We start from the raw sequence: 23,070 nt of genomic DNA, 5'->3' as shown, positions 1-23,070 counted from the left end.
ACACTTTGATTATTGGGGACTTGAGCTAATTGTGCTTATGGACATATTTCCTCTTTTAAAGAATCCTTCTTCCAAACTCTGCCGCCTCTTCTTCGCTTTTTTCAAAACAAACAACCTTCTTATTTGAACCTTCTCCCTCGTCTGGCTCGCGCCCTTGAATTTATTGGGTGAAGGGAGGGAGGGAGCAAAGTCGATCGCGAATACTGTTTCTCTATACTACACGTTATTCGTGGTTAAGCTTTTAATATTCACCGCCAGATGCGGCTACTTCGATACTGGCCGAATCGACTCCGTATAGGAGTCGTGTGCCATTCTCTTGTGAAAAAGAAGAGAGGCTAATCGTGACGAATGCTCAAAAATCTAAAGTCATTCAGTTCTGTTTAAAATTATTTGAAGTATAGTTGTTTGTCGACGTATTTAATAATTTAATTAAATTTGTTCTCATACTACAATGGAAGAACTGGGCATTATTTTACCCGATAAGGTACGTTTATCATTAATTGCGTCTGAATGTCTGAATTTGTGGATGTAACGGTAACCTTTTGTATATAACTATAAAATTATCATTAGGCCTCTTCTTCTTGATGAGATTATAACTGATAATTTTAAATAAAAAAATTGCCTAATAATACAACACATATATTTATACAAATATACATATATACTTATGTATACACACGCACACGCGCGCGCGCGCGCGCACATACACACACACACACACACACACACACCATGTATAGACACATTTAACATACACAGATACATATTTATGTAAACTTGTATTTGTATTTTCAGGATATAGGTGAAATTGATTGCAAACCAGCTGTTGGTCATTATACCGGAGCTGGAGATGAGTTAGATGTTGAAGATCTTTATACTAAATATAAGGTATCATAAATATTATACTTATGTACACCCACATACATTCCACACACACACACATACATACACACACACACATATACAGATAGGTTCATGTAAAATGATTCGAAAAACATAAAAGATTGGTAAAACATTTCAAACACAAGAAATTTTGAGGACTAATTTTAGTTAGGTTTTTTTTGGAGACACTAAAAAGATAGTGAGTCACTTCCAATTTTTTAAAATGAAATTATATAAATTTTTTTATCAAATATATTTAATATTGTGTGAATTATGCGCGCGCATACACACACACACATATCTATCACAGAATTATATTGGATGCTTTCCATTTGATGACACAAGTCGACACAAGTGTCGTTGTATCTTTGTCACTCTCTGAACGTCAAGAAGGATTGAACAACGCTTGTGTCAACTTGTGTTATCAAATAGAAAACTAAAGCATCCATTATAACATTAGATCACAAACTTGTTTTTTTAACTATTATCAAAACGTACTACATGTGCAGAATAAGTACATTTGCATATTGCGCATGTTTTCTACATATTTTTAAACCAATCGCAGAAATGGTAAATCATTTGACATCTCTTTTCTGTACATAACAATAATAAGGACCAATTTCACAACTCACAGTTAACTCTTAACCGAGATTTAACTTGTTTTTTATCTCTTTCCGATTTTAGAATTGGAAAGAGACAATGAATAAGTCAAACCTCGGTTAGAGTTAACCATGAGTTGTGAAACTGGATCTTATTGGCTACGTTCAGTAGAACTTTTATTTTGCAACTGTTGGAAGTTTTCTTCGTGTTTGGATTATACTTTTAGATCTAGAAGAATGGTCCTATCTTAGCAGACAATGCATTCAGCAAAAAAGAAAACCAGTTTTGCAACTGTTGTAAAATTTTTGAATATAAATGGTTTATACATTTAGATCCAGTGAAGAACTAAGGACAAGATCAATCATATTAGAGAATTTTATAACAGTCACAAAGCTACTTTTTCTGATGAACGCAGCCAATGATAAAACAGTTGCAAAACTGTTGTGTTCTGCTGAACGCAGCCTTTCTGCGCATCCATGGCGCACAGGGCTCATATTATGTATGTATGTATATACATGTCTACTGACAATTGTCAGTATCGTTAAGTAGCGTCAGCCAATGAGAATCGCGCTTTTTTCCTAGGATAGTCCTTGCCATTGGCTATCGTTAGTTATTAATACCATAAATAATTTTTTATTTATATGTATGTTATGAGAAATTTTATTCACGCGTAATGCATAATGGCAACTGTCGGTAGATGTGTACAGAATATGCGCTCCTGGAAACACTTTTACAAAAGGAAAAGGGAGTTAAATTAAACAGGCATTATGCATATTGTTTGGCCATTATGCATTATGTCCGAATTAATCAAATTTTTTGACACATAAAAAATAAAGGATTATTACAGATTACAAATATATTTTTTGAGTAGAAATTGCAGAGGATGTTGGAATTTCTTGAAGTACAAGAAGAATATATTAAAGATGAACAACGTAATCTAAAAAAAGAATATTTACATGCTCAAGAAGAAGTTAAACGTATCCAAAGTGTACCTTTGGTCATTGGACAATTTCTAGAAGCTGTTGATCAGAATACTGGTATAGTGGGTTCTACAACAGGCTCAAATTATTACGTACGAATTTTGTCTACCATAGACAGAGAACTCTTAAAGCCTTCTGCTAGTGTAGCGCTCCACAAGCATAGCAATGCTTTAGTGGATGTGCTGCCACCAGAAGCTGATTCTAGCATTTCTATGTTACAAGCAGGTAATAATTTACAATTTTTGGGTCTTGTACATGCTTTAAGACATTAAAAAAAATTACAAAATTTAAATTTGATAAAACTCTAAATAGAGTCTTAATAATTAAAGTTGCTAATTGCATATAAGATTTAATTCAATATTTTTTTTATTGCTGTACATCTGGTAATAGCCTGTTTTTTATTATCTGATTTTTCTTTCCTTGATCTTCTAAAAAGAAACAATTACAAGATGAGATTAAATTAAAATAAAATATATATATATATATATATATATGTATTGGATTTGTAATTCAGATGAGAAACCAGATATCCAATATAGTGATATAGGTGGAATGGATATGCAAAAACAAGAGATCAGAGAAGCAGTGGAATTACCTCTTACTCATTTTGAATTATATAAGCAGATTGGCATTGATCCACCTCGAGGTGTACTTATGTATGGACCACCTGGTTGTGGGAAAACTATGTTAGCAAAAGCTGTTGCTAGACATACCACTGGTATTAAAGAACTATTATAAATATTTAACCTAACTGCATGACAAAATGATAAATAAAAGGAGGATATTAAAAAAAGAATCGATTTTTGCTAAAAAAAAAAGTATAAGAAAAGAATGTGTTTTTCATAGATTTTGATTTCTTGATCAAATACAATAAAATTATTAAAAAGTTTGAAACGTTTGCGGGACATTTCGAAAATTGAGCCTGAATATGGTATATTTATTTAAATTTTAACGTTCTCACTTTTTAAAACGTTTCTCAAACGTCACGAATTTTTAAATAATTTTAATTGTATCCAGAAGACACAAAAAATACTATTTCTTACTTTTTTGGGCAAAAAATCGGATCTTTTTAACATTCTCTTTTTTTCTAACTATATTGTTATCCATCTCCTAGCTGCCTTTATTCGCGTAGTGGGTTCTGAATTTGTGCAAAAATATTTGGGTGAAGGACCAAGAATGGTACGAGATGTATTCCGTTTGGCAAAAGAAAACTCACCAGCTATAATATTTGTTGATGAGATAGATGCTATTGCTACCAAAAGATTTGACGCTCAAACTGGAGCAGATCGTGAAGTGCAACGTATTCTTTTGGAGTTACTTAATCAGATGGATGGTTTTGATCAAACAACTAATGTCAAAGTTATTATGGCAACAAATAGGTAAGTTAATTCTAACTCCGCTAAAAATATAATGTTATTAACTTGCTTCTATATAATTTGTAAATTGCAAAATGTATTTAAACGCAGTCGTAAAATAACGATCTGTATTTTGCGAATTGATTGGATTAGACTAGACAAAACTAGACTATGGACTATAATGTTAACTTTTACACTGCGGCGATTGCGTTGACCAGTAATATAGAAATAAATTTTGTACTTGCTCATTTATCAGCAGAGAGCCATCCCCTTTTTATAAATTTCCGTAATATGAAAAATATCAGACACAGGATTTAACTTTTTATGCTCACGTGCTTTAAGCATTGATAAGCATCGCTTACATCATTCATTTTTCGTGAGTGGTTAGAAAAGGGCAGAGAAATTATGACTTCATAGATATTGCTCACAAGCGCTTCATCCATCGAGATAAAAGTGTGAGCACTTACAGACGCTTATGGCCAAAAATAAACGCAATGCACGCGTAATGTAATCCAAAAATAAAAAAATGGCTAATGAACGTGTTTATATAACATGCACATTTTGATATTTTCACTATGAGGATCATAATTCTCTTTGTTATCGATTATCGTTCATTGACAGAAGAATTGATACTTGTCCAAATAATATTGAAATAAATTCTTTTTTATCCATTATTGTTATACTTATAATCGCTTATAAAACAAAAAGTGAACGACTTTGCTTCATGCCACAGCATGATTTATAGCACGTGAGCATAAAAAGTAAACGCACCCATAGTAAGTTTTTGTAACCTGACTTAAATTAAATTATCAATGCTTTAAAATGTTAACGCCACTGTTGAGTTCAATTCATTGTATATGGCATTATATATGTAAGTAGTTTACTTACATCATGACATGCAATTGGTTTGGATTTGCGTATACCTTGCATGCGATGCAATGTCATTTTGCAATTTGCAAGTTAGAAGCAGCTGTGTAGTTACCATACACACAGCAATATCTTCATCTTTATTCTTATATATTTTTACAGAGCGGATACATTGGATCCTGCATTGCTTCGTCCTGGTAGATTAGATCGCAAGATCGAATTTCCATTGCCTGATCGTCGACAGAAGCGCTTGATCTTCTCCACGATTACTGCAAAAATGAATTTGAGCGAAGAAGTGGATCTCGAGGATTATGTAGCACGACCAGATAGAATTTCTGGTGCTGATATTAATGCTATCTGTCAAGAAGCAGGAATGCATGCGGTTCGTGAAAATCGTTACATCGTTTTAGCAAAAGATTTTGAAAAAGGTTATAAAAATAATATTAAGAAAGATGAGTCTGAACATGAATTCTACAAGTAAATTGAATAATGTTCTATTATGTGACTATATCTTACATACTTATATAACATGCGTATAATAATAGACATGTTACAAGATTTAAATGATGAATACAGTTGCTGTGTACTCTATTGATTTTCTGTCTATCATCTTTTTTACATTACCTTCATTCTTATCATTTGGAATATGCCGTAATCAAGTAATATCTTGATAATTACTTTCATCAATTTTCTTTTATTGCATGTCCTTTTAAAGAAGATTACACGTATTTCACATAACATTTCCATCTTGATCTTTTTTTCTTACGTGCCTATTTCCTTGAGCTTTTTACACTTATGATAATACTATGGCCAGTATTATATATGGCCATAGTCGACTCTTATATTTGAGATTTATCTTAAATCTCAAATATAGACTTGAGACAGTCTTAAGATTCATAAGCCAGTCAGAAGGTTGTGTATTAGTATCTTACTTAAGACTGTCTTAGAACGGACTATGAATACTGGTTTGTAAGAATTTATAAATAGTAAGACGTTTTATCATAGATATTTTGGTGATGTTTATTTGTTCTAAAAATTTTTTTACTTTCTTTGATCCTCATATACACAAGGACAGTCAGACTCTCTATTGACTCATAGTAGAAGAAACTCCCTTATGAGTCTTCCATCATGTATTCTATTGTCAGACTATTATTTGTATTTGTATATATTTACATTATGTTATGGTGCAAGAAATCATGTTATATCCTTTGTCTAGTTATGACTAAAAGTTCTACGAAAAGGAATATAAACATATTTCGTGAAGCCAAATTATATTCATGTATGTATTTGTATAATTGTAAGAATATAAATTCAAACAAATTCATTTTATGTATTTGTCTATGAACAGATCGTGCATAGCATTAAATACTAATCAGTTGGATTTTGTCATCGATACATATATAATCATGAGCTCAATTTCTGATTGATTGAGATTTTGTTTCACGTGACAGGATTTCCGCCATTATAAGCAATGATCACCTTTCTAATTCCACCTTGTATATAATGATCAATATCAATAATGTGAAGTTACTTGTGAGATTATGATTTGAAAAAGCTGAAATATACAAATTATATCAAATTTAAAAGCATGTAGCTTTAATATATCTATGGCATATAGGACATATTTGTAGTTGTCTAAAATATATTGTTTGTACATTAATTTATATTTTCAAAAGTTTATGCTAAATTTTACTTAGAGAAGTAGGGAAGAAAAAATTTTTATGCAGGATTGCTGAAAAATGGTTCGATGGAAAATGTGCAAAAAATATTGGAAGAGAATCGATGATGTCGACACTTATAAAAACTATTTTTGAGTGTGTGACAGAAAAAATTAGCAGTAATTAATATTGTCATTTTATTAGCATATTCGCTTATTAATATGTTACAGTATGATTCATGATTTTAAGGAGCTCTGCCTTTCCTTATATTAAACTCTGAATTATCTGTAACAATTGATGAAATGAATATAATAAATGATGTCTTTTTGTGCAATGTTGAATTTTGTTCTAAATCTAAATATTTACTGCAATCAGGTAAGATTAAAAAAAATACACTGATAAATTTTATAAGATTTCTGGGATTAATGTAATATTTTTTTCTCTCTTATGTAATATGTATACTTTAAATTGTAGTTATTGATTTAAAATTAATATATAATTTACAATTATAAACTTTTTATATCTCAGCATCTATTAACAAGAATTCGAAGACAAATGTACATTCTAAAAAAAGTTGGTGTAATATATTCAGATTTGAACATGCAGTCTATGACAAAATATTGAAGGTTGTCTCCAATCATTAATACGTATCGTTTGAAATTTGTATTTATTTATATTTATGAGCAATGTACATACATATTATGTTACATCTACATGAAAATGTACCATTGATTATAAAAAAAATTGCGTTAAGATTTCAATACCATGAATTAAAAGTTGAAATTAAATTGATGTCAATAACTATAAACAATTTATTACAAAAGAAGAGAAGTATATCTTCTTCGTCTTAAGTTTATATCTTTCTAATTATATTTATTTTTATTCTTTATAGAGTCTTGATAAATGTGTCGACACTCTTCACACAAGTCCTCCATGTAAACATTATATTTCAATGACATCGGCTTTATTTCTGTATCATATTCTTTATTTCTTAGAATATGTTTTACGCAGAATGTATCTTACATCGGAACAAGAAAGGAATAAAGAACTGTATTATAGAAAACTTTGGCATTGTCAAAGGAAATCTGTCGAAGATGTTGCTAGTAAAATATAATTTTTAAAACTGTAACAGTACAGTCGAAATTTTTCTGTTCCTCTATTTTAAACTTGTCTGAATTGAGCAATATCTATTTAAATTCCCTATTAGGAAATTAAGAATGCATTACTTGGGCTACAATCAGTTTGGACGTTTAAGTGTTTATAATCATCATTTTGTTTTATCGTTCATTAGATATAAAAGGATACGCTGAAAACACTAAAAGCATTAAAATTAAACGCAGCCTCACATCTGTTCAAACTCTCACACATGATTATATTGTATTCTGAATGACAATATCATTTAGAATTAATATGATATACAGTGAGTGCAAGTGTTCGTACAAGGAAATTTTGTATAAAAAGTCTTATTTGTAGAAAATAAATATTAATTAGCAATTTTATACAATGTACAGGGTTGGCCATATTCGACGGAAAGATGTTTTTTTTTTCAATCATGGGAAACGTCGTTACTCGATCTAACATCTCTGTCAAAAGTTACAGTGTTTGCCAGATCTTTCCGTCGAATATGGCCAACCCTGTATACATTCTGTTCTAACATTCAGGGTATCAATCGTGAAACTTTTTTCCTAGAACGAAAAGTGAAAAGTGAAAAATTTCTCCATCAATTTCAATAGTTAAATTTTTATTTTTCACTTTCTATTCTAGGAATAAAGTTTCATGATATTCTGTTCTAACAAACAAACGCGAGCTTCGCATATATATCTGATTTTAGAAGATAAATTTCTCGACTGTACAAATACTTTTTGAGCATCCAAACAATACAATTTTTAATTTTCAGATTATACATTTTTTATAATTAATACACATTTTTTTGATATATATTATATAATTTTAAGAAATATATAGTCTATTTTATTCTTTATGAATAAATTGTTAATTACCCAGCAAGAAATGATCGTCAATTAAACGTTGAATTGATATCAATTGATTTGGTGTTGAAATCATCGTATCGATATTTATTCGATATCAATTCGAGGACTCATTTCTCGCTGGATAATATTTATTTTTTAAAAATAAAGATTTAAAAAAAAAAATATTTTCTCTGTACGAATATTTTTTGCACTCACTATATATATTCTACGTACGCGTACGTAATCAAGTAGCAAATACAAAACAATGACGGAACACCGCAAAAGAAGACATTAATTAAGTTTATATTAATATCTAATGAAAGTGTGCACTAATTTCTACGTCAACTCTCACTTGCACTTCACTTCTATATATTTGATTTTATTTGGAAGTCTAAATTATTTGTTCACTTTAATTAAGTTTACTAAAATTTATAATTGAGCTGGTTGTGTGAGAGAATAAAATAAAGTTATTAATGGTACAGATATTGAATCTCAACTGAATTTTCGACTGTACACAAATGATTAAACTCGTAGGAAAAAGTTCAGAGAAATTAATTTTCGTCTTTTCTTTCCCTTTTTGGGCATGTATAGAGTCTACCACAGATCTAGAAGAACAACGAATTAATTATAAAAAAACACTCGAAGACACAATCAAACAATACAAGAAAAATATAATTGCTATCAATGAAATTGACAAAAGATGCAACGAATCTATCACAAGTACAAAGTATTGATTCTCAAACTTTTTTATACCTTTGTATCGCAGCTAAAAGTATATTATACTTTTAGATATATATGTGCAAATAAATAATCCATTATTTTTACGAAATCCAATATTTATTGTCGAAATATAACATATATTGTCGAAATATATACATATACCCCAAAAACAAAACTCTAGTCCGATTCATGCTGACAACGCTCATAAGCATCATTTGTCTTCGTTCAACATTTGACAAACAACAAGGATGAAATGATTTTTAAGCGTTGTGAGTGTGAATCGGACCGCGATCTCTAATGGATTGTATTATTGGTAATGATGCAGTATCTAATAGAGCATTTATCGATAAAACTTTATACTAAATATGCCATAATAACGGACATTACTAAACCCGATTAATAATGACGTGTAACATATTTATAATAACTTGCTTTAAAAGAAAGATAAAGGAAAGTATTGAAATTAAAATAGTAATAAGTAATTACTTTCATGATTGAACTATGTCCCGATACCGCGTAGAATTTGCAGCAATATCGTTGCAAAATCTCTGCAATATTGCTGCAACATGCAGTGTTGCTGCAACTTTTGTGTAACTTTGTACTGTAGAGATCGATATATGTTTTGACAATAAATATTAAATTCCATAAAAAATAATGAATTATTTAATTGTATATCTAATATATTATTATATTTATTTATATTATATTTATCAAGTATTATACATACGTGCTGCTTACATCATACTTTTGTGTGCTCTATTTTGATAGCGTGATATACGAAAAGAAACAAATTGTTATATGTAAAGCGTGGGTATACGAGCAAAATAAAATACAGTCAGTATTAAAAAACATTATCGATGATCTTGAATCCTTAAAAGATATAAATATGAAAAAAGAACAAACTATTTGTAAGCGAAAGTACGTACGCATAGATTAAAATTATCATATTTTTTTTATCATATAATTTATATTTTTTTATATAATTTATAATTATGTTGCGTATAGATTGATAACTGAATCGAAATTATTAACGATAATAACTAAGTACGATACAGAAATTGGCAATAGATGTAAACTGTTGGAACAACTTAGCCAAGCACATAAATATTACAAGCTAGAGAAACACGACTTGGAGGTATAATTTTAATTGTTATATAATTTCACAGGGTTGGATAAATTAATATCTTATAAATACTAAATTAAGTTATAATAAATGACTTATAAAATTAATTTAATTGATAGAGTTAGTTAATAGAGTTTTAAAATTTGAATGAACAAAAAATAACTCAATTAAAGTTACATAATTAGATTAGGATTGAATTAACTCATGTTAAATGAACAGTTAATTTTGAATAATATTACTTTCATTAAATCAGAATATCCTAATTTTCCTTAAAATTAGATTAATTTAAGCAACAAAACAATTATAATATAAATCAGACAAATCTAATATTTTTATTTTTGTTATATGTATATAACTTACAAATAATATTATTTAAAATTTTTTAAAATTTATTTTTATTTTTCTTTTATAATATAAATATGCAAAAATATCTATGTAAAGATACTAAAAATCAGTCTTTTATTGTACAAGAAATATATATCTTTGTTATTATTATATAACTTACAAATAATGTTATTTGTAAGTTATATAATAATAATATAATAATAATATATATTTATATGCACATTCTTTGAAAGTTATATGTAAAGAAAAAGTTTTTATTTTCTTTCTTTATCGTCTATTAGATGTAAAACAAGAAAGATAGCATGATGCAATAGTACTGTGATAACGATCCCTAAATACAGACTCAAACCATCCTTGATAGCAAAATATTAGCAACTTGGGGCCAATTAAATTGGCAACAAATACGGTCAGATTTTGACTACAAAATTATAGCCATCGATCTGTGTCCGCATTTGGCTATGGATTTGTCGACAAAGTCTACTGACAGGCTATGTTAGCAGATTGTATCAGAAACCTTGGAGCAGAATCTACTCAAATCAGGATCTGCTCTCATCTGCCGTTAGATTATGTAGGACTTTATTCGATTTCTGCTATTAATTTGCTAGCATAGCATGTCATTGTAGACTTTGTCATATTTTTGACAGCAGATAATACAAACTCTGATCATATCGGCATATTCACTATTAGAATACGTATGAAGCATGATTATATAAGTTTATTCAACAAAAGCATTCAATGACTAATATAGCAACGAATTATTATTATTACGAGTTACAACTACAAGCTTTGCGAATAAAAGTCTCAATTAATTACTACTACGTTTACACCGCGGCCTGTACTCCAAATTCGACTTAAATTATTTAGATCCTTCGCTGTAAACACTTGAGAGATGACTAGACCTGAGCCATACATTCCGATATATACTGCCAGTACTGAAAATCTACAGTATACGTAAATTATAGCTTTTTAGTACTAGTAGTGTATATCGGAACACGGCCCTGGTTGTAGGTCAGGCTTCGGTTTTTGGCGATCTGATTTGAAATTGCCTGCTTATAACATGAAATAAATCGATTTACCATCATTTGTTAATCTCAAATTGACATATCATTGTCATGTCATTGGTAAACACAGTCATAATTAATAGCCAAGTAAAACACAGAGTCATAATTAATAATCATAATTATATCACAGAACGTCATCATGACGTCATTTGATAAAAATTGACTTATATAAGTGACAAATGAGGTCATGATGATGTCCTCATGACTTCTGTGTTCTATTTCGGAATGGATACATCATACCTCGTTAATAAAAAAGTTTAAAAAATATTTAAAAAGTTGTGTTCGAAAAGTTCAAAGAGTTCATGTTCAGGCTGCTTACGGTGTATAAAAAAGTATAACCAAATTAAGTTAAATTAATTCTAACTTAATTTAAAATTAAACACTTACTTATTTAAACACTTTATAAGTCATTTATTTTAACTTACATTTAAAATTAATTAAATTAAGTTAAAAGTGCTTAACTTTTTAACTTTTTATTTAACTTTTTATTTAACTTATTATTAACTATAGTTACTATCCAATCCTGATAATTCATTTTCGATCACACGTATACGCACGTACACATCCATATAACATACAGAAAAAAAAGTTTTATGGCAATTTAACTCCATTGCAGAAAGAGATGAAACGACAAGAAAAAACATATCTTGTTTTTATTAAACAAAAATAGAAAATGGAGAAATTGGAGAGTAATATATTTCTATAAATCTTTACACATTTCAACCAGCATGATCTGTAAAGAGTATTCAACGTTGATGGTCGCACAAGATTTTTCGAAATAGAAAAAAAAAGAAAATATCTCACATATATTTTACATTGTATCAAAGTTCATATTACATATAAAATTCAATTCAATGATTCATCCGAATTATCGAATAAATCATTGATTTTTTTCTTATTTTAATGAATTTATCTTTAAAAATTTATTAAATACGAGAAGGAAAAAGAAAATTCAAAATTATTATATATTATTTTATTTATTGATTCAATCTAATTTATTTACATTTCTTGTACAATGTTGACTTTACAATATAATTCTTTGCTGCTTTCATTTTAGGTACAATATTTTCAGTTATAATTAAATCTTATGGTATGTATTATATTGTATGTATGTATATATATATGTATACACATATATATATATATATATATATATACACATATACACACACGCACACATATATATACATATACACATACATATATTCAATTATGCGACATATGCCTTGAACATTATTAAATACAAGCATGCTTTGTAAAATATTGAAAGGGTATATATGTACATCCAAGGACTTCGATTCTTTCCTTCGGAAATTTTCACAAACTGAGAAATGATCACTTTTCTACATTAATGCTCATAGTCCGTGTTCGATACAACCTTACGTCCGCTTATAATTAAATTTAACATAAAGACGAAATAACTTGAATATTTGGAAGTTTTAAAAAAATAATCGAGGAAGAGTACCCTTGAGTGTACAGATATTTTAAATTTTAATCGAAATTTCTTTTATAATCTCTGTATAGAATACTTATTTTACTCATTGTCAGAATATTTTATATTTGTAAGAGTGATTACAAAGATGCGCATTAGCGGTAAATAAATCAGTCATCAAAAAATAAATAAAGATATACGTTTACTAACAGTGAGAAATAAAAGTTTGATTGAAAAATTAAAAAACACTTTTATAAATTAAATGTAGTTTAACGAATAAAATTTTGTAATATAAATTATTGTGTGTATTATTTAGTGTAAATTCACTGGTGTAAATACTACACTGAGAGAAAAAAAATAGTTGTGGCAATTATTTTTATGGTAATATTAGTAACAATTATAATATCTGTAACTATTTTTACAGAGTGATAGCTACTAAGTATTAATCTTAGTATTAATACTCAATACTGTCAAAATATAGTTACGGCAACAATATTTGTATACCATTATAATTGATAGTGAAATAGCATCTCAACTACATTAAATATTTACTTCCTCAGATTAGATGATAGATCTCATAATTAAAAAGTAAAACATAATAAAACAATTATATTTTTCAATTTTAACAAATACTTTTTTTTAAATAAAACATACTATGTCATAATTAATTAATTATTGTTGAGGTAACTATAAAAATACATTCAAAATCTTTTCAATAAAGTCGTTCAGTCATAGCGTTGTCACCAGAGAGATGCAGCGGAGTTTAATTTCTCCTAAAAAGAAAACCACTTAGCATACAATAAAAGGCGCAACATTGCAGGAATTTCAAAGACAAAAGTGAATGAGAGGAGTATCTCCATAGTACAGTGTTTACTTCTGTACTTCTATACTAAAATTCAGTAACTTTGAAATTCCTAAAAGTTATCTATATTATACACACAAAAATTTGTAACTGTGCATTATATAATAAAATTTTAATTAAATTTGAGAACAAAATATAGTAAAATATTAATCATTTATAGTTTGGTTAATATTGCCTTATGATCATATTACTACATTTTCTTAATTCATATTACTTATTCATTGTTCTTATTAAAATTGCATACATATGTATAATTATATGTATATTGAGGCGCTATTTAACTATAAATTTATAATTATTGGTATGACTTTTTTCTCTGAGTGTACTATCTTTGACGTGAGAAAATTCTCATAATATCTTATGATATTAAGATTTTGTCATATTTTAAATTACATGGAGATTTTTGAAAAAATATTTTGAACTTTTCAGATTTTATAAATTTTTTTTAGAAATTAGAATGAGAAATTTTAGAAATCGTATAGAATATTTCGTATTCACACACATCAACAATTCTAGAAAAGATAAACTTTGTCAATTTCTAAAAATTTTGATTTATATATATACAAAATGTAAGAAATTTTCTAAAAAATTATAAAATTATACGAAAATTCTAAAATTTGTATAAAAATCATGAAAAATGAATAAAAAAATTTTCACTACCAGAAATTGCTTGAATTAAAGTAATAGGCTTAAAACTTCACTACAGCTCTCTCTCTCTCTCTCTCTCTCTCTCTCTCTCTCTCTCTCTCTCTGCGCGCGCGCGCGCGCGCGCGTGTGTGTGTGTGTGTGTGTGTGTCAAAATATGATAATAATTCTTTCTTACTATACATGATGAAAATAAGTTCATTTTTTTGCATACATCATTCGTGTTCGATCATATAAATACATTATAAAGTATACAGTAGGATATATTTTAAACTTTTTTGATTTATGGAATTTATCAAGTTAATATATATATTTAAATCTTAATCAACATAAACTTTTCATTGAGAACACAAAATAGATAAACTATTAAATCCTATATTTGTTTATTAATATCAATAGATTCAATTATATTGATAGTAGTACTATAATATATGTATGTACTACAAGAAAAGAATTTATTTTATTTCTTGCTTTCATCATCATCATCATCATCATCATCATCATCATCATCATCGTCATCATCATCATCATCATCATCATCATCATCATCATCATCATCATCATCATCATCATCATCATCATCATCATCATCATCATCATCATCATTCAATCCAACAATTGTATAACACTTACATAATAAAACATTTATTTTTGAAGTAGGTTTTGAAAAAATCTTTCTCAGATATCTATCTGCATATCTTATAAAAAATTCAGGCAACTTTCATATATTAGGTTTAGTCGATTTATCTTACATTGTTAGATAATAATAATTACTAATTAATTAATAATGTATAATTACTATCCATTACGATTGTATATGTCTTGTATTTTTTCACATTTTCGAAACTGTTGGAAATTACACTTTTACACGGTTGACAATATTTACTATTTACACGATTACACATGCAGACAAATATTTATAATTAAAGAAATCTTATCGTAAACATGTAGCAGTATGTAATCAATGCGTGCATTCATATGTGTGATGTAAAAATTCAGATTAAACGACATATACACGAGATTATACATTTCACAAGTTATGTCTAAATTTCGTGCTTTGTATTTTTTAAAAGATTATAGAATATATCACACCAAGACGCGTTTTAATATAATTTTTTCATGTCCATCGGACATAATCTCAAGTCTCAATATTATAGGGTATTTGAAAAATAATGATAAATCTTTCGCATAAGGGTACAATGGGCTAAACTGAGAAAAAAAGTCCTCTATATAGATGTACAAAATATATACGTAATGTATAATACATTATTGAATATAATATAAATTATTGAAGACCAATTTTCGACAAATTTTAGCATTGATATCTTGTTAACTATGAAAATTGCAAAATGGTGAGAATTTTTCTTCTCAGTTAGAACTTTTCTTATAATTTTTTTTAGAACTTTTCTTCTTCTATTCTACCCCTATGCAAAAGATTTATCATTATTTTCCAAACACCCTGTGTACACACACACACATACACACACACACACACACACACACGCGCGCGCGCGCGCGCGCACACACACGCACACGCACACGCACACACGCACACACAAGTATATGAAATCGTTAAGTCTGGTAAATCTTTATAAAATGGTGTAACAATTCATTTGATGACGTGACACCTGAAAATTATCATTCTTTAGACTCTTCCAGGCCAAATGTCAGCTAGAATTGACACGTTGTTCACGTTCGGTAATCATTTAAAGTGAGTAAAAAATTTAGTAATTGCCGAGTACAAAAATGAATTCCGTGCAAAATTACAGAATTGGGCTTCGAATTGATTCCTCATTCACTTTATTCCTCATCAACTTAATTTTGAATGGAATTCGTTTCCTTTTTTACTTTTAAACGGCAACTGCTTAATTTCTTGTTCTCTTTAAACAACTATCAAACGTGAACGATGCATAAATTTTGATTGAAATTTGATCTGGAAGAGTTTGAAGAATGATACTTCCTAGGTGTCACGTCCAAAAGATTTACTCATAAAAATTTACTAGATTTATCGAACGATATACATACCACATATATATACCCAGTTAGCCAACCCTACAAAGACAGATTTTGAGCAGTCTGCTATAAGATGATGCCCGAAAGGCAATAAATTTCAAACTGTTTTGTAAGCAAAATGTTAGCAAAATATCGATAGAACTGGTAACAGATTTGATCAAGGAATGTTAGCATTCTGATCCCATCTGAGGTCGCATTCTGCTTCCGTTTTATCGACAGCATCTGTTAACATTCTATACCAGTAAAAATTAAACAGAATCTACATTAAACAGAACTTAACAAGAATCTGGCGGCAGATTGATAATAAAAATCAAACAGGATCTGCGCACAACTTGATGATAGATTGACAACAGAAATCGAGCTGATTTTGTTTTGTAATATAATATAAATATAATAGAGTATGTTATATATGTATTTATTTGTATATATTTAAACTTTAATATGTAAAATATATTTAATTTATTAATAAAATTTTTTAAAATTATTTCCTCAAAATAAAAAAAAAATGTAATAGAAATGTCATTTTAAGAAATTTTTTTCAGAGTAAAAACGTTATAGTTTTAATACTTATAAAACAGTAAGATCTGCTTGATTTCTGTCATCAGTTTGCTGTCAGATTTAACTATGCATTAGTTTATTGTGCAGATGATCCTGTTTGATTTCTGCGACCAATTTGCCATCAAATTCTCTCAGCAGATTCTGCTCGGTTTCTATTGTCAATCTGCTGGCATGAATGTCAAGTGTTCTGTTTGATTTCTGCAATTTGTTGATATAGAATGTTTAAAGAATGTTGTAAGGCAAATGTTAAGAATTACTTGAAAAAATTATAGATTATTCTAAATTGCATTTAAAAGTAATACAAAAAAATTAGAGTTTACCATCTGGATCAAAAGTTATTTCAATAAAAAGTAATATTTTTAAAATTTATTATACTCTAATATTATATTAGGTTTTGGAATTAATTCGTAGCGTTTTTAATGAAAGAATGTTATTTATTTCACATGAGCATTAAAAAATACATTAATGAAAGTACTTCCCATCACTTGTAAAACGCTACGAATTAATTCCAACACCTAATATATGAAAATATATTGTAAAATAATGCTAAAAATCTCAATTTTTTTATATAAGTATTTTATAAATTCAAAAATATTTATGTAAAGTTACATTGAGATGCAGACATAGTCAGTAAATAAACAAAATATTTATTTGTTATAAATTAATTCGTGAATCTCAATGAAACTTTGCGTAAGTTTTTTCATTTTTACTATTTTAAATATTTATACTAAAAAATTTCAACTTTTGTTATTATTTAAAAAATTTTTGTTTATAACAATAAAACTAATATCAAATAAAATAAATAATCTATAAAAACATGTTGCTCAATAAAAACAAAATGTTATGAACACAACTTTCACATATATGTAGTTTAAAGCATTAAATTAATATATAAATATTAATATTAATATATTTATAATATGTTTTATGCGCTTACAACCTTCTTAACAGGTATGTCATGTATAAAACAAAAGCAGAATGCGACCTTAGATGAGGTCAATCTGCTGACATTCCCTGATCAATCTGCTGTCAGTCTGCTGACATTCTGTCAACATTTTGCTTACTGTATATATATATATATATTAAAAATATATATTAAATAAACAAAATATAGGGTTTTTAAAAATCAATCGCAGAAATTATGTATATATGTGTGTGTATATGTATACATATATTTATGTGTGTGTGTGTGTGCGTGCGTATGTGCGTGCATGCGTGCTTATGTGCGTGTGTACGAGTGTGTGTATAGCTAGCAAATTATAATTTCGAAGAAAAAGCTATTTCAGCTTATAACAAAGTAATTCAAAAATGTACCTAAACAATTTTAAATTATAAATGTTAAATGTGATTTAAATGGGCATCCGGGAAAAAATGTTTTATATATAATTATATGTAAATATTTTTTGCCGAGCACTTTATACATCATATATTTGAAAATGTGTGTATAATTCGACATAGTTTATTCTATAAAATTAACATGTAGATAGAATGTTATAAAAAATGCAATCTTTCATTTTACATGATCAAACATAATGTTTATTTATTTTTTATATTATTATATATTACTTATATTTAATTATATTTTCTATTCATTCCAAGGATTACTTTCTTCAAAAGAAACTATGGATATAATATTGGATTATTAAAAGTGAAATTATATTATCGATAATTTTGTTCTTGTAACTTTTAAACATAAAATAAGATAAAATAAAATAGTTCAAAGAGTAGTAATGCCTATAAGAGTCAAACATAGGATGTACGCGTGTAATGAATTTATTCAATCAATACATGTGTGTGTGTGTGTGTGTGTGTGTGTGTGTGTGTGTGTGTGTGTGTGTGTGTGTGTGTGTGAGATACTGTTTAACAAAAAATAGAGAACGCTTTCAAAACGCTCAAAATTGCATAATTTTCAGATTATCAAACTCGATAAAAGATCATAGCAGATAAAAAAATAAAAAAGCATTTTAACGCTTGAAGTTGTACTTTAACAAACCTTTTTTTAAAAAAATTTTATTTTTAAACATACCAGAAGATTTGCGGGTTATCGTCATATTTTCATCCTGCTAATGCCAACGTTTTGTAAACCTTGGCGTTCATTCATCAATACTGCGCGAAAGCGATACTTTTTTGATACTTTTTTTTTTACAGTTCTGACACCTTGTTACGTTCCTTAAAACTACATACATTTAACAGCTTGTAGCTTGATAAAATATTTTTTTCTAAAGTACAGAGTTTTATCTATTTTTTCTTGGTCGAATTACGCGACTTTAAAGCTAAACCTGCATTTGTAATAACGTTAAAACTCGGAGAAAAACTATCGCAAAAATTTATCTCTCCAATTCTGCAAAATTAAATTAAAAACGATCAATAGCTTAATGTTAAAAATACAAATTTCATGGTTTAAAATGTTTTTATAATTTTTGAATCGATGATTCTTTATTACATTTTTCAATCTTTAATAACATAAGTATAATCTAATTTCTTCACTTCCAGATAAGTTGAGGATAATCTTAGCCAGGAAATATCTCCATTGTATTCTGGGAGATATCTCTTGGATAAAATTATCTAGAGGTGGAGAAATTGGACATAAGCCAATGTGTGGACGCCGCGCGGCACGAATCCTGTGAAACGATTGCATTTCTCTTTTTTTTTACTCGTTTGTTCCACATGCAGATTGGTGTTTTAAAAATCTGATAAACCTAAGTTCGAAGCACCGCCAGGGTACTTTTATTTTTAGGACTACACTACTGCTTAATAAGATATAAAACTGTAAAGATAAAAATTTTTTAGAAAACAGCCAAAAAGGTGTTAAAGTACAAGCTTCAAAATTTTTATTTTTTTGTTTGCGATAATTTTTTAGCGAGTTTTAGTGATCTAAAATTTATGTAAGTTTTGAAAGTATGTTTTCTATTTTTTGTTGAGCAGCATATATATATATATATATATATATATAAGTATATATAGTATATATATATATATATATATATATATATATATATAAATTTATAAGTTAAACTGAATTTAAGATTAATTACATTTTGTCTTTAAACAATATTCTTAGACATGTCATAAATGCACGATATGAAATCGATCAATTGTAAGCAGAATCGTAATGTGTTCTCGTAAAATTTGTAAAAATTTAGGACTAATATTGTAATTCCATTCGGTATGCGTATGTATCATAAGACATACGATCATTCATAAATATCTCCGATTTCTCGTAAATCTTACTGACAAGAAGCTATCTGTAAAAATATTGCATAAAGTTTTGTAAGCACTTGTAAGTTCTTACAAATCTTACGAGAACATGTTGCAAGTCTTATGATTCTGCTTAGAATTGATTCGTTAATTTGCAAAAGATAATTATATCGATTGTAACAATTTATATATATATATATATATATATATATATATATATATATATATATATATACAGGATATCCTGTAAGTTTTTACCAATCGCTTTTGTGTAGATAGAATAGACTAAATCATAGGTTCCCAACGTGGACATTATCACTCCCGATGGGCACTTTAGGAGAGCGTTGCTAGTTCTAAGGGCAGTGAGGAGTAAGTGGACAAAAGAACGCGTCAGAGAAATTAATCTCTTAAATATTTTTTAAATAAACATTTAAACCTTAAACATTCCAGCATTATGGGTTGTGGCAAAAAAATTTTTTATTGCATTTCCCTCATCCTAATTAGTTAGAACATGGATTTAGTGCGGTTACAAATCCTTTGACGAAAAAGAGAAATTAACTGCAAATAGTTGAGCGCAGAGATTTAAGAATGCTGCTGACAAAAATGGAATCAAATATAGACAAATTACCAGCATCACATCCAGTTCAAACTTCTCAATGGTAAATTTTTAACATTTATAAATTTATAATTTTGTAATATGTAATTTTGTAATATTTGTATTTGATTCTGTATAATTTTCGATAATTTTTAATACTTTAGTTAAAGTTCGGAGAGAGTTTACTAGTTACGGTCAAGGGAGTTGAATAAAAAATATTTTGAAAAGGGGGCGATGAGTTGAAAAAGGTTGGGAATGGACTAAACTGAATCGAAAAGTCCTATATCATTTTGCAATTTTCATAGTGATTAACGAGATATTAAATACTAAAAGTCGCCAAATATTGGTTTTGAATAATTTTTTATTCAAATAGTATCAACTTTACAGAAAAACAGAGACAAAAATTATTTATTTTCTTCACTTAAAGTTCTGAGAGTTTTTCAGAAATTTTAATACTGTACTTTCTCATGTTGGTAAAAATAAGAAAATGCATTAAAAAGTTAATAAAAAGTTCTGAAAAAATTTAAAGTTCTACGAGAAAAAAATTAATGATTTTTATCTCTTTCTTTTCTTAAAGTTGATAGTATTTGAGTAAAAAATTATTGAAGACCAATATTTGGTAATTTTTAGTAATTATTAATTTAGTAATTAATATCTTGTTAACTATTGCGAAAATTGGTACAAAATGGTACAGGACTTTTCGATTCAGTGCGCTCTACACAAAAACTTATGGGACACCTTATATATATGTTATAAAGATTATTCATATGCGAATAATATTTTTTAGTATTCTTAACTAATATACAGATTGTAAACGTAAATTGCGAATTCAAAATTAAAATGCGCGCGTGCGTGCATGTAAATACACACACGCACACACACACACACACACACACACACACACACACACACACACGCACGCACACGCACGCACGCACGCACGCACACGCACGCACGCACGCACGCATACATACACACAATATACACGCGCGCGCGCAATATATTACTTATAGTATTTTTAAAAATAAATTTGAATCAATTTTGTTTTATATAAGTGCGCATCTCTTTTTATAAAATTTAATAATAAATATATGTCGACATCTGCCCAAAATTTTCATTCAAAAGGAAAGCATTTAACTACATTTTAGATAAGTGTTAAATGTTACACAATTCATAATTAGGCCTCTAATGAGCAGCCAATTTGGAATTCATTAAAAAGAGTTTCTGTATTATTCATTCCTCGTGTTTTCTACATTCTGTATAATTGTAATTATATTCAAATGTTACATTATTTCAAAAACTTAAATAGAGACGAGTAATCAGATTAAGATAACTATAAAGTCAGATAATATGCAAATATTTCAGAGAGAAGAAAAAGATTATCTTATGTTAATATAGTTGATTTATGTTTGACAAGAATTCATATTTCTTAAGGCTTCATCTTATTTTACTTTTATCTCATATATGCTAAAACCTTTAAAAATTTATAAACACAAACGAAACGGAAAAAATACTTTACAAAAAATTCAAGTATAAAGCATATTCTTCCATTCATATACAAGAAAATCATGAAATGGTATAATTTCGTTTACAGTGGAAGATCGCTGTTAAATTACATATTCTAATATATAATTATAATATATACTTATATATCGTCAAACCATCTAAATCTAACGTAATAAGAATTTATAAAATAATATGCTATAATAGACAAGAAAAAGTTATAGCGTTAAACTGATCATTATCTATTTTATCAAGACAATGATCAGCTCTTATCATTTATGTTAATGAGCTATTGTAGAGATCCGGCACTATAAAATGAATTCAATATTTGTGACGGGTTTTCCATGTTTTCAGTCTACCATCTGGTTGGTCCGATGTCACTTGTAGGTGCATTGACTCCTATGAATGGATTTGTGGCAGCCGCTACATTAAAATATTTTATTAGTGATAAAACAGAAATTAAAGAAAAGCACTTCTTATTTATTTTACTATCAGTATGTACTTTTAAGGAACAAAAATATATTATCATTAAGATTAGTAAATAATTAAATATACATTATAATATATTATAGGATCGTATATATGATAACACAAATTATAAAAATCAAAGTTTTAAACGGTCTAGCTGGATCTTAAATGCTTGTATAATTCTTGTGTGAATTTATATACTATGTACGTAGTTTTTAGAAACGTGCGCCAAAAT

The 23,070-nt window shown here is 28.1% G+C and overlaps 2 protein-coding genes, 1 long non-coding RNA gene and 1 pseudogene across 9 annotated transcripts in view; 2 read left to right on the top strand and 2 right to left on the bottom strand.

Moving 5' to 3' along the window:
- Positions 1-263: 263 nt before the first annotated feature.
- Positions 264-6,008, top strand: Rpt3 (26S proteasome regulatory subunit Rpt3). 3 transcript variants are annotated; one of them, XM_011066230.2, is made up of 6 exons: positions 264-484; positions 796-888; positions 2,354-2,687; positions 2,977-3,180; positions 3,577-3,841; positions 4,847-6,008. In XM_011066230.2, exons 1-6 carry the CDS (start codon positions 452-454, stop codon positions 5,163-5,165), a joined length of 1,248 nt encoding a protein of 415 aa, XP_011064532.2. In that variant the 5' UTR covers positions 264-451; the 3' UTR covers positions 5,166-6,008. The 3 variants fall into 3 exon arrangements, with proteins under 3 accessions (XP_011064532.2, XP_087259943.1, XP_087259944.1); XM_087403817.1 differs by lacking the exon at positions 264-484 and adding an exon at positions 1,709-1,981; XM_087403818.1 differs by lacking the exon at positions 264-484 and having other exon boundaries at positions 2,330-2,687.
- Positions 5,640-12,267, top strand: LOC147910340 (uncharacterized; annotated as a pseudogene).
- Positions 7,574-8,832, bottom strand: LOC147910341 (uncharacterized). The gene is made up of 2 exons (XR_015544358.1): positions 7,976-8,832; positions 7,574-7,683 (listed from the first exon to the last, which is right to left on the bottom strand). It is a non-coding gene; the product is annotated as an uncharacterized LOC147910341 (long non-coding RNA).
- A 252-nt stretch (positions 12,268-12,519) lies between the features above and the next one.
- LOC105152134 (Cysteine string protein) overlaps positions 12,520-23,070 on the bottom strand; it is a 28,295-nt gene continuing 17,744 nt past the window's right edge. For all 5 annotated transcript variants that reach the window (XR_015544357.1, XM_087403819.1, XM_087403820.1 and 2 more), the window contains one exon: positions 12,520-22,790. Coding sequence is in view for 4 of the 5 variants with exons in the window: in XM_087403819.1 (XP_087259945.1) it covers positions 22,723-22,790 (68 nt within the window). In the remaining variant the exon portion in view is untranslated. The remainder of the gene's footprint in view (positions 22,791-23,070) is intronic.

Source organism: Acromyrmex echinatior, chromosome 3 (assembly GCF_024713525.1).
Source record: "Acromyrmex echinatior isolate Ae372 chromosome 3, ASM2471352v2, whole genome shotgun sequence".
NCBI lineage: Eukaryota > Metazoa > Arthropoda > Insecta > Hymenoptera > Formicidae > Acromyrmex > Acromyrmex echinatior.
This window is presented reverse-complemented; position numbering and strand designations above follow the sequence as displayed.